General features: G+C 37.9%; 1 protein-coding gene across 1 annotated transcript in view; it reads left to right on the top strand.

Annotated features, from left to right (window-relative positions):
- Positions 1-2,896: 2,896 nt before the first annotated feature.
- Positions 2,897-18,333, top strand: part of LOC133982158 (F-actin-capping protein subunit alpha-2) — a 30,215-nt gene continuing 14,778 nt past the window's right edge. The window contains exon 1 of the mRNA XM_062421092.1: positions 2,897-2,969. Coding sequence (XP_062277076.1) covers positions 2,931-2,969 — 39 coding nt within the window. The 5' untranslated portion in view covers positions 2,897-2,930. The remainder of the gene's footprint in view (positions 2,970-18,333) is intronic.

Genomic DNA, 18,333 nt, shown 5'->3' with positions numbered 1-18,333 from the left:
TGATCTCATTCCGTCTCAAGGGGGAGACGATTCTGTGGGAAAACCCAGCTTCAGAAAACAGTCTTAGCTCGCCACCTAGTGGGGGAAACATGGTATACACATTGTGAATGAATGAGTGGTTAACCCTCCTGTTGTCCTCCCGGGTCAAATTGACCCCACCTCCTTTGACTGTTCCTTCTTTTCTTAATTTTTCCTTCATTCTTCCCCTCCTTCCCTCTTTCTTTGCTCCCTTCCTCCCTTAATTCCTTCTTTCCTTCCTTCTCTCCTTACTTCCTTACTCTTTTCCTTCTTTCCTCCCTCCCTTCCTTCCTTCCTCATTCCTTCCTTCCTTCTTTCCTCCCTTACTCCTTTCCTTCCTTCCTTCCTTCCTTCCTTCTTTCCTCCCTCACTCCTTTTCTTCCTTCCTTCCTTCCTTCCTTCCTTCCTTCCTTCCTTCCTTCCTCCCGCCTTACTCCTGTCCTTCCTTGACCTGAGGACAACAGGAGGGTTAATCACAGGGCTTCCATTGTGACAATAAAGAAGATAATTATACCTCAAACATAACATTTTCCTCATGGATGTCAGAGGAATGCTTTCCTTGAACAGCTGCTGTCATCTGTAATAACAGCCGCCTGTTAGTGTTATACTTGATGTTTGAAGTGGCAGCTCTCAGGTGTTAATGTGAAGGACTATATTAACATGGAAAAAGGAAGCTGTTTTTGAAAGGGCATGTGTGCTCAGTCATATTACATTTGACAAAAGATGCTTAAACTGATAATCACACATTCAATGAAAAAAATGAAGGTACTTTGATGTGAGTATGGTGTCTGTGCTGATTGATAACAACTTTAATAGAGAGTATAAAGACTTTAGAATTAACAGAAAAAGGGTTATCTTGTACCAGCATTTCCAAATGTGATCCTTAATGACTTCTAGGGATGCTTATAGGGGCTTTAGGGGGGGAGGATCTGCAAAAGAAGGAATAGTTCGGTTTCACTGTTGATTCAGTAAAGTGAGTATTAGGGAAGCAAGCGCGCGCCCCCCCCCCCCCCCCCCCCAATGCATAGGAAAACATACCAGCTGGGCCTGTAAATCTTAATATAAACCTCAGATGTAATCACTTTGCAATATGGCTGCAAATAAAAATTATCGTCTTGTCAATAAATCTGCTGCTTGTTTATAAAATGTCAGAAAATTGTTAAATAAATACCCATTTGAATTTCCTGTGACCTCATCAGTCCAAAAAACCCCCCCAAAAATATTTAGTTTAATATCAAATATAATTATAAACAGCATGGGAATCCTTGTATAAGAGAATCTGCATGCTTTCTTGAAAATATATGATTAATTGATAATCAGAATAGATGCAGATTCAATTTTGATCAATTTATCCTATTACCCATTAAGCGCACCAAAGTCTGAGTTCAGCTGTTTTTCATGGATACTGACATGATTTCTTATAAAGCAAGATTTATCTCTCATTTGAAAATGTATTCATTAGTTCATGTAGATTTTGGGATATAAAATAAAGAAGTCTGGCATGGGCTTAATTGGTACTGTGACACCATTTAAACCCATTTGTGCTCCAAAAAAGTTCCACGTCATGATTCATTTACCAAATATAAAACATATATAGATTTCAAAGTAGGGCTGGGCAATATATTGATATTATATCGATATCATGATATGAGACTAGATATCGTGTAAGAATTTGGATATCTTAATATTGTCATACAGTGTTGTCTTTTTCTGGTTTTAAAGGCTGCATTACAGTCAAATTATGTACTTTTCTGAACTTACCAGACTGTTCTAGCTGTTCTATTATTTGCCTTTACCCACTTAATCATTATATCCAAATTACTGGTGTTTTATCAAAATTTCATTGTGTAAATATTTTTTTAAGCACTGATCCCTACAATATTGTTGGGATATCGATATCGAGCTATTTGGTCAAATATATTCTATTTGAGTTTATCTATATCTCCCAGCCCTATTTCCAAGAACTAAAACATAAATATATGTATTCAGTAACATGTTTAAATGAGGAAAAAAAAACCTGTAATTAAATTGCAAAACACTGTTACATCCTGTTACTCCCCAAGACTGCATATATGGTTCAATGATGTGATGTAACCCAGTGTCAACTGGTGTAACCAGAATTTCTTCATAAAAATCTGATTATATACAGGAAAATAATTGTGAACTAAAACATGGAATAGATATAATCCGCTTTTGCAACACAACACTATGTTTTTTTAAACAAATTTTACATAATTTGTCACAAATTATTTAGAAAAAAAGGTTGTTTTTAGGACATGTCCTGCTCAATATTGAAAAAATACTTTAAAATTTAAATATAGAAATACTTTAAATTGTTTTCTTTTCATTTGATGTTTTAAAAGTAATTATATTTTTATAAATACACTTAAATGCACAAATATTTAACATTTATCATTCTTTTGTGGTTACACCATTTGACATTTTCAGGAGCATTCAGTCTTACTTTTGGTTTAAAAAAAAATGGTGCAAAATGCCATTTCAAATAACATAAAACCAACACAAAATGTACAAAGATATTTATGAATTGCTCATCTTGCCAACCCTTATTTGTCACTGAGTTTGAAGTACAGCACCATTAAATTATCTGCACAAAAAAAAAAACAAATAATGAACTTAATAACTCTCAATTAATGAATTATGCAAGTGTGTATGCTTTATGTGGCCTTAAGCTATCTGTAACACCTCCACACACACACACACACACACACACACACACACACACACACACACACACACACACACACACACACACACACACACACACACACACACACACACACACACACACACACACACACACACACACACAGAGCTGCTGGAGCCAGCCTGGAAACCCAACCCATCTGGTGACGTCACGGTGCTCTGACAAGCTGGTGGTGCCGGAAGAAAAGATGGCGGATCATGAGGAGCAGCTATCCGACGAGGAAAAGGTAAGATGCCGATTTAATCACTGGATAACCCCAAGCTGCGGGGGTGTCGACGCTTGGATTCGGGGTTGTACTTGAGCCCCTTTCGCCTTGCATCCCCTGCATCGACAGTGTTTGTTGTAATGAAGGAGAAAAAGCGAGGCCCCCCTCCAGCTACAGCTACAGCCGCTGCTTTATTATTTTTAGCTCAACTTCCGCTCATTTGCGACTTCTCTCTAACGGAGGCTCCTTGTACGGTCCTGACTCAAAATAGGAACCGTGTACATATTGTAAAATGCACCCTAAGCTAAAGTCCTGGTCGGTTTTTATCCACTGGGTTCGTCGGTTCTCCGTTGTGTGTTTTCTTGCAGGTGTTATGGAAGTTTTCGTTCCCCTAAAAATCGCTAGCTGGTTAGTGTAGCATAGCCGCAGCCTGCTAGCACACAGCTACACTCACTAACACGCCCTTTCCCCTGTTTCACACCGCTTATCCTGCTTTTTACTCCCCTAAAACTAGTGCAAGTTATGTCAAAAAGCGCTGGCAATTTAAAATGTGCAAAATAGGATATAAAACATGTAATATGATAGCAACGGTGGGGATACTGTGTTGTTTAAAGCTAGCCATCCATCAACTGTAACATTACCTGTAATAATGTTACACAGTCAGTAAAAAAGATGTATGAACTATGAGCTCTAGCTGACCCGATGCAAAAGACCCCATATATAATGTTACACTTGCCAATTATAGTTTAAAAACTGTAAACACAAGTGCTCTCCACCCTTTTTTAAAAGCTTATGACTACAGCTTGTGCTAGTATTTATTGTAAAAACTAAACAAATGTGAAGTATTATGCATGTAAAGTAGTCAGACTCATACTTTGAACAAGGTTTACACGCCCATGTTAGTGTCTGGTAGCACGACACTGTTCATTTTTTTCATTTCCTTAAAAGAACTCTCTCTCTCTCTCTCTCACTGAAACACACACACACACACACACACACAAGTTTGCGCAGCTATCCTTTTTTGGACATTTCATTGCCCTTCCTTTCTTTGTGGAAAGTCACACCCAAACTCTAACCCCTGACCTTAACCTAAGCCTAAGTCACACCTTTGCCCCTAACCTTAACCAGGACCTCCTGAAAATGACGCTTTGCTTCATTAGGATCAGGTTTTAGTCCCTGATTTGGACTAACAGTCCTGACAAGGTCGGTGTTTATACCGGAAAAAGGTCCCCGAGAGGTTACAAAACACACGCTCACTCTCACACAGACACACTCTCACACAGACAATCATAGAGCAAATATCCTGAAATTTGAGTATTCAACTGCTTGAGTCTGAGCTGTCTGCACTGATCTTACTACCCCTTGCTAAATTGCTTAATTTTATTTTGCAAACTTATATTCATTGTACTTTTGAATTTTTTGACTTTGTGTTGGTTTGGCTAAATGAAGGAAGGAGTATCAATGTGATAACTGCTGCTTGATACGTTACTGCTGAAACTATTTGTCAATGGATTGACTGTTTGATAATTTTTTGGTTCAGTCAGTAAAAATGAGGAAATGCTAGTTGTACAGCTGTGAAGATTTACATCATAAACTGAACACTTTTTTTTTTAATGAAAGTCAGACTTTGTGAGCAATTTTAAGACAATTCTGTGAGTTTTGGTTCCTTGTGGAAGGTATTTTAACATTGTTTTCAACATTTTGCACATGAAATGAGTCAACAATCCAATAAAAAAACACATGTTAAATGTATAAATAGTTAAAACAACTTAATTGCATTGAGGTTTTTGTAAGTAAGTGACTAATAAACTGTGTTGTGTCTATCCTGAACTCACAGACAAAGCTTTTTAACATCGCAGTAAAACATTAGGGCCATTCTCTATTAAAAAAAAGTCTGCAAACTCTTCAGTTACTTATCTGTAAGTTATATAATAACACCATTCAGTGTCAGAACAAGGCCCGGTTTTATTTTGCTCTGCCCCACAGAAGCCTGAGTCAGAAGTTTAGAGTCGAGGCAGCTCATTGACCGGCGGGTGTGACTGCGTCATCCTCATCAGCACAGAGGCATCAGCTGTTGGCTGAAGCTTTTCATTACTGGCCTTCTTGGGTGTGTGTGTTAGGTGGCTGTGTGGTCACTTTGTGATTATGCAATGTTGCAGCTTCACCGTAAACAGTGAATTCAGATATATGTGCTCACGACGTGCAGAGACGTGAAGAAACGGAGGTGGGGACGTCCTGATCTGATCTCAAAGATTGTTAACAGGGCTGATAAAGACATTTCTGAATCGGTATCGGCTGTATTTGTATTTTTAAACATATTTTCATTGGCTTTCTTGAACATAAAACAGCTGCATAACAATACCAAAAGAAAAACGATGAAGAAAAGAGGCAGTTAGACAAAGTAAAAGTCTGAGATCGATACAGGACAATAAGTTAGTGTTATTTATTTCATATGGAGTCACATTCAGAAAGGAAGTGGGGGGTTTAAAAGTGTGTCTATAGTGTAGTCTATAAATGGTTGCCAAATTCTCACAATTGTATCTGAGGAGCCACATATAGTGAATCTCAGTTTCTCAAGTTTGAGATACTGCATCACCCCGGAGAAGGATCAGATCTTTATGCTAATTGGCTATAATGAGCAAGACCTGAAACCCAATCTCAGTTTTTACCTCAGCTATCACAGGAGGTGTCGTAAACGAAAAGCTCGATCTGTGGCAGGATGCGTAAGTGAACTCCGACAATCATACCTGCAGCTGAAATGTATCTGCAGTGTGAAAATATTTGAAATACGGAAACAAAAGCAGAACATCGTCTTGCAAAGTCTGCAATGCAAGCGTTTCCCGAGGTGATATAGTTACAGAGCTGCTTTCAATACCACCAATTCGATATGGCACCTAAAAAAAAAAAAAAAATACAGTGAGTTCAGTCAGATGAGTCAGGCCAAGGCTACACTGATGCTGAATAGTTTTTAAAAAAGAAGAGAGACATTTCCTCGAGACGGAGACATGGCCTCAAAGATTACAGAGAGGGTAATTGTATTCATTGTGTTGGATGAGCAGCTAAAAAAATGCAGGTTTTTGCAGTTTTTTTTACTATATTTCAAACACTTAACAACAAAAAACAGGAAAGAAAACATTGAAGAAAAGCTTTGATTATGCATTTTCTTCCTAATGCATTGCAGAGCTATTCAGTTGTCAAGCATTGGATTGATTTTAATAACTTCACTGTGCAGCTGTATCATCGAGGGAAATGCACTTATCAGATCTGGACTTGGTATCAGCAGATATTCAGTATTAAAATCAAATTCAAATAAACTTTATTATGCCGTGACAGATCAGAAGTCTTTATTGCCAAAGCAGTACAGAAGATGACCAACACTGACAGATGATTACAGATAAATTACAATATGCAAACATCAACAAACCTTTCAAATAAGATATCCACGTGTTAAATGACCCGGACTCGGGGGGGGGGAGGAGGCGGGGTTGAACACTTGATTGGGACATCCCCTAAACATAGGTTGTTGGTGTTATGGAGCTCTTTTTCATCATTTAACCACATCGGTTTTCACAGTTTGACCAGACAGGTTTGACTTTCAAGAGCTGAGGATGATGACAGTCGGCCACCTGTCAGACGCAGCCAATATCACGCAATATGTAACTGTTTGAAAGTTTTTGTTCACTTCCTGCTCTGAATATGATGAACGCTGTGGGACCGAGTGGTGTTACATCCATCTCTGTTGTGTTGTTTTTTTGTTTAAAGAAGAGAAATAATTTCCACGCAAGCAAACACCGCAGTTACATTTTCATACTTGGAAGCTACTCGTCTCTCGTGCATTAGCTCGGAGGAGTCAACCATCTGCTGCAGGCCCTCGCTCTGGTTATTGTGCAGCTTTGAGAACGATTGCAAAGAAAGAAAAGAGAGGAAAGACACAGAAGTGAAAGCAGGGTGTAGTTTCCAAAATTCACAAGTATGTAAAAGTGACAGTTTCCACCCAACCTCAAACTTATTCAGACATTTCTTTACTGCACTTTCTTGCTACTTATTGACATATACGTCAGTAACAAATAACAGTTGGCAAGATGAGCAATTCAAAAAATATCTTAAAAGATTGTCTCAAAAGCAGCATCAGGTTTGTTAAAATGTAGATTTAGTATTTTTGTCGGTTTTATATCATTTGAAATGACATTTGCACCATTTTTTAACCAAAAGTAAGACTGAATGTCAAATGGTGTAACCACGAAAGAATGATAAATATTAAATATTTTATCCACCTACAGTGTATTTAATTGTATTTATAAAAATAATTACTGCATTATAAAACATCAAATGAAAAGAAACATTTTTGGGCTGTTTCTGCATTTAAATTTTAAAGCATTTTGTCAGTATTGAGCAGGACGACAACAGTTTTTTCCTAAATACATTTTGATATATGATGTAAAATCTGTCAAAAAAACAGTGTTGCATTGCAAAAGTTCATTATATTTATTCCACGTTGTAGTTCACATTTATTTTCCTGTATATAAATCAGATTTTTATGAAAATATACTGGTTACACCATATGGACACTGGGTTGCATCACGTCATTGACCCGTGTAAAAGTGACAGTTTCCACATAACCTCAACCTCAAACTTATTCTGACATTTCTTTACTGCACTTTCTTGTTACTTATTGACACATACACTAATGCAATCTGCAGTAAGTTTATCACTTATGGTTTAGCTGCTAGAGAGACCGGTACGGTAGATTAGTCAATCTGATGGTACTTTCCCACATTGAATGACAAATCTGCAGATTTCCTTATGTGGGAATCCTAACCTGCTATGATCCAACATTACTGTGATGGCTGTGTTTCATCTATAATAGAAGAAGTAGCTTTAGAAAAGGTGACCTAAGCCGCTGCGTCTGTGTCAGATGTAATAAACGGTTTCAGGTTCATCTCTGTGAAATACTTCCTAAATGTGTCTCAGGGGAGGATTGTGGGATGTTTTTTTTTTGGGTTGCTGCAGTTCTAAAAAAAGACATAAGCTGTTTGGGAATTACAGAACAGTCTCTCCTTTTTTTCTAAATTATTAAACAGAGAAGAGCGTCGTCGTCTTCTACCGTAGATACAAAGTGCTGCTCATAGTCTTTTTTCTTTTTCTTTTTTCTTTTGAGTCATATGGGAACCAGCCTGCTAGCTTCCTGATTACAGCAACAAAACCACACATGGGTATTACAGGAAACTGTCATTACTCAATCTGAACGCTGTCGCCTCTTCCTTCGTCTGTATTTAAAACAGAACCAGAAACCAAGCAGACTATTTAACCTGTCATTTGAATTGTTTGTTATTGTTTAAAAATAATAGAAATAATAGTAGTGTGGCACTTAAGTAATTGATTGACAGAGTAGACAAACATATTAACCCACCACCGCCTACGTTTATGAGCATCCTGTTTCACTGCAGCTCACACTTCCATTAAAAGCAGTTAAAAAATAACTGAACGTCTGTGCTGTACTTCCTGTTTCAGATTAGACCTTACTCACTTAAAAAAAAAAAAAAAAGAAGAAGATCGTGTGAGAATATTAAACCTCAAGAACAGATGTATAGTCATGATTATAGTCTTGATGTGCTGCTTTTAATCACATGCAATCTTTTTAATTGTTATTATATTAGTTGTGAATTGGTTGGAGCGTTACGACAGACTCACTGAGGCTTTATATACAATGAAACTAATGCTTTTGAAAGAGTTTATGAGAAGTGAAACACGTGTTTTTTTAGATTATTGTGCAAAGTTGTCAACGTCTTTTTTTATAATTGACGTTGATGTGGTGTAGTAGTTTATGTATGAATGGAGCACGTGCTGTCGCTGAGCATGATATAAATGAGGAAGCTTAAAAAAGACAATTTGGCTCCATAAAGAGACATGACACACACACACACACACACACACACACACACACACACACACACACACACGGCAGGAAATCTGACCGCCAGTGTCTGAAATGCTGTGTCTCATACAGCCAAAGTTTAATTTTTGTGAGCTAGAGGTCGTTGATTCATGTACAGCCAACACTGCAACTTCTTTGTGACCAATTTTAACCCTTAACCAGGCAACGTGCACCAGGAAAATACCATACATATATAGATTATTTTATACCTTTAATAGCGGGGAACGTTTCCTGGTGGGAGATACAACTCATAAAAATAATTAACAACTAACTTTCCACTTCCAAAAACAACAATTAGGAGCAAATGTGTCTCCTTTTTATTAATTGATTAATTGATTTTCATCATTATCACTTTAACTCTTTGCTCAAGAACCCTGAAAGGGGGAAAAAAGAAATCATATGTAGTAGTCATACAGGAAAAACAAGCCACTAGAAAGAGTAAAGACAGCTTAATATTTGATTCAGGCAACACATAAATTCAGAGAGGGATTTGAAAGCATCCTGCATAAATTTAAAGAGCAGAGTTGCTTGACTGTGGCTTCGAGCTGAGCGCGGATCACCTACCACAAGCTGCAGTCAGCAGAACGTTTCACAGGCTTCCTTAAAAAGTCTCATGATAGAGTTTCAGAATTTAAGGTCATAAAATGTCTTTAAAAGTCTTAAGGTTTTTTTTTATTATTATTGTATGTTTTAGGTGAGGTGGTGTCTGATTATATGAGATATTTAGCCTGTTCCTTTTTAGTGTTGTCAAAATGACCAATCCCAAGGAAACTTTAGTTAATAATCAAGGGTTTAAATTCAAGCCCTTGTTGTTTTTTGTTGTTTTTTTATAAACACAGCGTGACAATGGGACACAGTTTATTGCATTTTCCATTAATTTGATTGACAGTGTTGTTATATGGAGATACAAAAACATCACTGTTAATATCTATATATTACATAACAAATAATAATAGTAATGCATTTTATTTATAGGCCCCTTTCAAAGCACTCGAGGACACTTTACAAGAAACAAAAACAAAGTGCATCAAACATAAAATCAGCATAACAGAGAAATAGAATATAAAGTTAGTACAATAGTTTGTACTTTTATATTAATATCAAATGCCTTAGACTGAATGTGAGTTCAATCAACGTCTTTAAAAAGGTCTGAAAACACATTAAATTTGATTTGAAAAAGTGTGTCAGCTAACTAACTTGACAGAAAAGGTCATTTGAAACGTTTAGTGCTTTTATTCTGACCAGGTTTAGTGTCTTAAATCTTACAGAGAGAAATAAAGGTGAAAATGCATGTCACACAGTACAGTACAGTCAGACATTATTGATGATATAATGCATTAGATCCCACTTGTAGAATGCACTCCTTATTAATAATACATTCAGTTTCCCATCCCTCGTTTTACTGGAGAGCTCCCTGGAAACTCCCAGCAGCCCCCTGAATGTTTCCTGCTGTCTTTTTGACGGTCGTGATGACTTCCTTGAATGTTGAAATTTTAGCGGAATCTCCCTTTTTTTTAAACTAAAGAATGCAAAGACGGAGGAGTGCTGTCTGTACGTGCCTGAAGTGGAGTCAGAGATCTGCAGATGAGGACAAAAAAAACAAAAAAAACAACTATGCATGCTTTCCAGTCTGCTGCAACACCCTGCACATTACTGCGCCTTGAGGGGACCCAAAATGCTGCCGCCTCTTCTTTTTTTTAAATTAAAAAAAGGTTTGCAGCACCTAGCACCTCAGTCGCTGATCTCCAGGCAGTAAAACTCACCCTTTTTTCTTCCAGAGGACAGTTTTAAAAGCTGTTATTGAAAATAAAAACACTCAATCTGTTTTGGAAGTGGAGCCTTTTAAACCTTTTAGACTAGGATTACGTCCCTGGTTGACCTCAGGACTTTCCTTTTTAAAATGCTAATGGTTATTTGTTAAGACCCAGCGGCTTCTTTACAGTGAGGTGTCTGCCGGCTGGACGCGGTAACGCAATACCTCCAGATATTCCATATATTGCATAGCTAGCTGCTTTGGAGCGGGGGGTAAAGTGACACTGCTTTCACCGGCGCTGTGTGAGGATAAATCGCTGGTATGTAAGCTGAAGGTGACAAATGAGCTCGTCTAAAGCAGTCGAAGCAGTAACGTTCAGGTTCAGTATTCGTGCAGCAGAGCACAGAGATAGACCAGTAACAAGGTCACAGGTTTGATAGCTGCCTAAGTATTCATGTGGATTGTTAATTGGTTATTTTATCAGTCTTGTCTTTTTTTAGGCATTTCTTTTAATGATTTATGTTTTAATTTCCAACGTTTAGGATATTAAAACATTTGATTTTGGCCACTAGTTTCAACAAAAGACACATTCACATGTACATAGTTTGCTGTTTAATCAAATAAAATCTGTGTATTGTAATTTTTACCACATGTCTGCAAGGTGTTATGAAAGAATGAATCAAAGTGCAAGAAGACATAACTTAACTAACACTAGAGACACATTCAGTTTCAGTTTAAAAAAAGCAATACAATAATGTTACAACATAAAAAAGGCAAAAGCAACAAGCCACAGCAGCATTTCTGTTTTATTCACACATTGAGTTTAATTCATTCAAAATTGTTGTAAATATTCCAATTTATATTCTAATATAAATTGTTTTACACTGAAGGAAGAAGAAAGTACATGTAGTTTAAAGAAGGTTATAGTAGTTTGGGGTTTCATTTCATTATCTTGCATGTATTTATATCTTTAAGTTTATATCTGTGCGCCATTAGTTGAGCCTGCTGTGGGAAAATGTGGGTTTTTCTTTCTCTTGTTTGGTCACATGGGACCAAATGAGATAAGACATGCGTAAAACCAGCAGTTTTCTGACCGTACCCTATGTGGTCTGTTTTTTCTGAGTCAGTCAGAGCAAATAAATCTCTTAATTTTTGCGTTTTATATCCACTTTGTTTGTGCATGTGGAATATTAACTTTTAAACAACACCATAATTACACGAGTTAGAAACTTTACCTCCTGCACAAGTGTCAAAAGAAGGTGTTATCACTAAAGTAACCTTCCAGCTTTCACACACCTTTTAAACAGTCAAATAAAGCTTATAAAATGTTAAATCTGACAAATTACCAAGCAACTTTTAATCAAGTTGGAAGTCTCACAATGTTTTTATCAATACTTTATGTCTATGATCTGGAAGAAAGGAAGGAAATCAATCTTAAAAGTTAAAAAATATGAAGTTAATGATACCATTTATGATCCATGTGTATATTTGCTTTGTAGCTAATGGGCTACCAGTAAGCTCTGTGAAGCTCTGGCTCAGCATTGGCGTGGTGTAATGTGTTAATCTGAGTGTAAGTGAAGCCCCCACCCCCACCCGCCACCCAAAAAAAAAAGAGCACGGTGCCATGTTGAAAAAGTATCTCGATCTCTACTGTCAGACAATCTTTAACAATCTTATCTCAACATCACAGATTTGTGTTTCTGGCATTTAATCTCACCACTACCTTCCTCATTTTTGATTAGAGGAGCATTTCTAGTTGCCCTGTGGCTGGTTGACAGTCTTTCTCTCTCTCTCTCTCTCTCTCTCTCTCTCTCTCTCTCTCTCTCTCTCTCTCTCTCTCTCTCCTCTCTCTCCTCTCTCTCTCCGTCTCTCTCTCTCTCTCTCTCCCTCTCTCTCTCTCTTTCTCTCTCTCTCTCTCTCTCTCTCTCAATCCGTCTCTCTCTTCTCCTCTCTCTCTCTCTCTCCTCTCTCTCTCTCTCTCTCTCTCTCCTCTCTCTCTCTCTCCTCTTCTCTCTCCTCTCTCTGCTGTCACACTGTGGACTTACTATACATAAATTATTGCACCCCATCACCCATTTTCACCAACATTAAAATTGGTTTTCTTATAAACTAAGCCCCGTCTCTGGTGTATAGAGTTTCGACGCCTCCCTTTTTTTTGCCTTTTCTATCGAGGATATTGAGATGGAGACGTGCCAGAGAAGGGGATCAAACTCAGCTTAAAACGCCAGCAGGCCACAATAATGCCTCCAGTTAGTTCTTGTTTTGTTTTTTAAATAAAAAAAAATACATTATTTTTGTGAATCTGGATCGGCACGATAAGCAAGCAATTTTGATGCTGGGATTAGTACAGTGCAGTTTCAATTTCAGCTTCATCTTCAGCGGGTGTCGTTTGGGATTAAGGAAAGAGAGGGTGTTTTTTCGTGGGTGAGGTTGGCGTTTGTGGGAGTGTCTCTTCGGGGAGGGAAAAAAAGGAGGGTGGTGGGTAATATGAGGATGAATGTACAGTGAATAAATTGAAAGCAAATGGAGATCCAGCTGGTGGGACTCGGCCAAGTGAGCACAAAGACACACGAGAATGCAACACACTACAGGAGGTCCCCATGTCCCAAAATTCTTTGTCTGTTCTCCAGCCTCTCGGTTAGTTTACGCCCCCCCTAAGCCAATTCCTTAACCTCCTCCACCCTCCGACAATCCTGAGAAACAGAATAGAACAGCCTATGCAGGACTAAAAGCCCTTATCTCAAGTGAAAAGAAAGATTTAAGTCCAAGATGATGATGATGATTGAGATTGAAGACACTCAACACACACCCCAACTCTCATGAGACTCACTGGTCGTCTCTCTGTTTTGTAAAATAACCAATTACATTACCATTACAGTCAATCCTTTCTGTTTCCACCTGCTGCACATCCACACTAATATATTTTCATTTTAAAAAACTGCATTTTAACCCTTACATACTACATTTAACCCATTTTTTTTAACACCTGAGAGCAGCAAAATCACCCTCAAGACTGACGACTTCTCCTCATGTGATCCAGTTTAATACAAAATATGGAGATATTAAATGTTTTTGTGAAGCTTATACTCATTTTTGTAGAGTACTATTTTCCATATTTATTTAAAACATTAAAAAAAACAACAGTAAAACATTGTTGCATCATTGAACCATTATTTAATGTTATATCATAAACAAAAATAGTAAAAACGAAAGAATAAACTCTCACCACTCCTCGAAAGCTTCGTTAAGGATGAATCGTGCGGTCCTCTGTGACTGATGATGTGACGATATTTATGAATGAATTTGTGGCTCTGAAGTTTTGATATGGATAGTTAGTTATGAGGAAGTATTGTGGCTTGGCAGGATATAGATGATAGATGATAGATAGCCTTTATTGTCCCATGGGGGGAAATTGAACAACCAACACATATATCACTCACTCAGGAAGGCTGGGTCCATATGGGGTTATTGGGGGGGGGGTTATTGAATGCCGAGATGGCAGACGGGACCAAGCTCTTGACCAAGCCCGTCTCCATCTCAGAGTCCTGTATCTGCGACCAGACGGCAGCAGTGTGAAGTGAGGGTAGAGAAGGTGTTCGGGGTCGTTAGTTATTGCTTGTGCAAGGCGTGTGACTGCTCTGGGGTTGAGTTCGGTAAGGTTGGGTGTGCGATGGTTGATGATCTTGGATGCGGTGTATGTTATTTTTGTCAGTTAGTGGTGGACAGCATGTTGTAAAAACAGGGTGAGCCATATGTTACGGGTTTATCTCTAATGATGTCCGTCCACTTGTCCGTTTTGGTACAGCTTCAGAAATAAAAATAACCTCCTACCAACAACACAACATAACACCTATGACTTGACCAGATTGCTTTGTTGCAGAAGATACTGTAAGAAAGGAAGAAAGTAACACCAGAGTTTTCTTTGCATTGAACTGGTGCTGAAAATACATAAATATCAGGCTGTCAAGGTGGCAGAAAACGTAGATTGGGAGTCGACAGTCGAGGAAGAACCCTAACCTTCTGCTTCATACAATCTGGAGGTTTCGTGTAGTTGATATTTTGCATCTTAATGTGACGTGAGCGCAGCGAAGTGACCAGCGAATGCATCTCACCAGTGGAGTGAACGGTGCCGTCAGTTAGTTTTTCGATCATTTCAACTTGCATACTGGACATTTTTTCTTAGTTTCTAACATTTTATAGACAAATAATTTAATTAAACTAGTGACATATACCCAATTTGCAAGTTCACAGAGACCAAAAGTTATTAGAAAACCTGTGATAATAAGATGGAAGGAAGTTGGCTGGAAAGATCTAACACAGAAAACTGGGTCAGTTTGACCTGAGAGGACAAAAACAGGAGGGTTAAGACAGAAATAGTGGCTGAATCAGGGAAGTGTAACAAAAAGGTAATTTAGTTTAATTATGAGGCAACACCAGGACCTTAAAAAGCCTTATTTTGTCTGACCAACAGTGGAAATCTGTATAATAAATTATATTTTAATAACAATTACGCAATAGAGAACAGCAGTAAATCTTCACCTTGTAGAGGGTGGAATCAATGTTTTCAGTTTTCCAGATAAATTACAAAGTAGAGGCCAGTTTTATCTTTTATCGACTAATCAATCAATTCCCTAATGTTGTCAGCTCTAGTCTAACATTTTACAGTATAATCCAGATGTTGGATTATCACTAAACCTCATATCCACTGATCTTTGGGCCAAAGGAAGGAGACTGTAACACCATGACATGTTGTTTTAAACACACAGATGGTTAAATACAACTTTTTAGCCTTATTGGTGGAGGTAGTAATGATTTGAAGTTGTTGAGCACTTGACAACAACTTGATTTGGGGTTAGTGTAGAATCCCAACCAGGTCTAGATAAAGTCAATCAGGATTAATCGTTAATCTAAAGACTCTTGAGTTAGTTAACCCTCCTGTTGTCTTCCTGTCAACCCTGCAACGTTTGTCCTCAAGGGTCCAAATTGATCCAGTCTAGATTGACTATAGACTGATGTAGAAAGGTCTGGTCAGGGGGGGGAATAGACCTTGATGTTGCCTCATAATTAGATTAAATTACCTTTTGTGTCTCACTTCATTGATTCAGCCACTATTTCTGTCTTAACCTTCCTGTTGTTGTCCTCCCAGGTCGATATTGACCCAGTTTGGTTTGACACTTTGAAGCTTCTTCAACCTAGACTATAGACAGATGTACTCAAAATAGAATTGGCCCTCATGTAGCCTCACAATCAGACTACATTTTGTTTCACTTCCTTGATTCAGCCACTATTTCTGTCTGGGTATCGGTGGTCAATACCCTTAAAGGTACCAACCGAAATAAATCGACACCAAGTCGTATCGAAACTCGTCAAACGATACCTGCAACCGATCCTTTTTGCACCCAGAGCTAGAAAATGACTATTTGTTTGGACTTGCTCAGAGCCAATCAACCCAAGCGTTCTTAGATAAATAAATATTAATAATTTGAAGACTTTGAAAAATGCATTTGTGTAAAAATCGAGTCATTTAGATGCGGAGGAATGTATCGAATGAATTACTCATTTGGTATCGGTATCACTTTAAGGGTTCTTGGATATGTAATGGTATTGTAATTGTTTAAATGATACCCAGTCCTAACCACAGGTTTTACACATATTTTCTTTGGAAATTACGACCTCATTTTTTTATTTAATGTCCTCATGGGTCAAAATTGACTGGAGGAAGTTCTCAGTAGAGACTCTTTGCTTCAGTCTCAGCCCGTCATGGAGTACGGTCTCAGTTGGCGCTCAAGGCTAAAACTAGGCTAAATCTCAGAGCTCCGAAGTGTCCCAACAGGCCGACGATGAAAGGAACATTTAACCTCAAAGCTTCCATTCAAAAGTGAAGCCCTGCTGTAATTACATCTGTCTATAAGTTGTATATAAAGTGCTTTTGGCTCTATTTATATCTAAAAAATCTTCAAGAGAACCTAAGTGTTTGTGAGGGGATTTTCCAAAAAACTGTAAACATAGAGAAGTGAGTCTATTTGTTTTTATGTCACTATGTTATTTATATTATAAATGTTCATATGTTGCCTTACTGTATAGTCAAAGAAGGATGTGGGCTCTTTTCCAGGTACTTATGAGAAGAGGAAGCATTACCCTGTTTTAACCAGCTTTTAACAGTCAGTCAGAGCCTCACTTGTAATCCGCTAATGGAGTATCCCTCTCCCCCTCCTCCTCCTCCTCCTCATCATCCTCCCTTTTCCCCATCCTCCTCCTCCTCCTCCTGTCAGTGATTCATTTTAAACCACATCAGACTCTCTGGGCTTCATCTCTTTTGCTCTCCGTGCTCTCTAAAACAAGTTAGGGATGGTTTTTGCTGTCGAAATGTGATCGTAAAACCATCCTTACTCATCCCTTTGTTGGGTTTACTGGTCTCTCCTTTGCTTCAGGCGCTACAAAATTAACCATGTTGTTCCAAAGTATTCCCAACACATATTTTTAAGATTTAATGTCTCAAGATCAGCTTTTTAGGCAAATACAGACTTAACCCTTACACTTTTTTATGATGTAGCAGTGAAGACTGATGGCTCTAATGGTTATACAATAAACCCCACAGCTCCATAAAGTTCTTGTTAGTTTCGCTTTCAATATAAAATAAGATTTAAATCATTATTGCTATGTTATATTTTCATGTCTTGGTAAAATAGGACATGATATTGTGTGATAGAGTGGTGTAAAACCTAAAAAATACACTCTCTCTGCTCTCTGAAACATTAATCAAGGTTTAATCACATTTATTGATCAGTCAGATCGACTATTGATGCTTTCTAAACACATCTGTGGTTCAAAATGTGGTTTAGACACTTTGAACATACTGTTGAGGGTGTAGAATATGAACAGTATGTAAAGGGTTAAATTCTTATCAGCATGGATAGAAATATTTTAAATGTCATTACAGCGGCCTGCTCAGATTTCCTGACCTGCTCGAAACCAAATTTCCTTTATATTTGTGTGTGTGTGTGTGTGTGTGTGTGTATGTGTGTGTGTGTGTGTGTGTGTGTGTGTGGTGTGTGTGTGTGTGTGTGTGTGTGTGTGTGTGTGTGTGTGTGTGTGTGTGTGTGTGTGTGTGTGTGTGTGTGTGTGTGTGTGTGTGTGTGTGTGTGTGTGTGATCATCTCTCTATTAGTCTGTCCATGATGAAGCCCATCTCTTGCTTAAACACACACACACACACACAGCACACACACACACACACACCACACACACACACACACACACACACACACACACACACACACACACACACAAACCCATTAAACAGCATCATGTAATGTTGTTATTTCCCGCCTGTGATTACAGTCGTGCAGCTGAGCTCAGACTCTATTAATATATATTAATATATTGGTGTCAGATATTTGAACGAGTCGAGGTGTAGTTTATCTAGTAGTTAACAGAAGCCTCGTAAATGATCGTGGAAGAGCAGTTTTAATAACTAACTACAATACTAAACTCTTATTAGCAGATAAAGTTGTGAAACAAGTCACATTGATGTAGATAAATCTGATATCAACATGTCCACATTAGCATATTTAGATCATTTTGTACATTTATTCCTTATCACAGTGGCTGATTTTGCTTATTTATTGCATTTTTTAAGCTGTTATTTCATTTATAACATTTCTAAAAGAGTTGCCCATAGTCCAAAATCTAGAAATA

The sequence above is a fragment of the Scomber scombrus genome, chromosome 6 (genome assembly GCF_963691925.1).
Source record: "Scomber scombrus chromosome 6, fScoSco1.1, whole genome shotgun sequence".
Classification (NCBI taxonomy): domain Eukaryota; kingdom Metazoa; phylum Chordata; class Actinopteri; order Scombriformes; family Scombridae; genus Scomber; species Scomber scombrus.
This window is presented reverse-complemented; position numbering and strand designations above follow the sequence as displayed.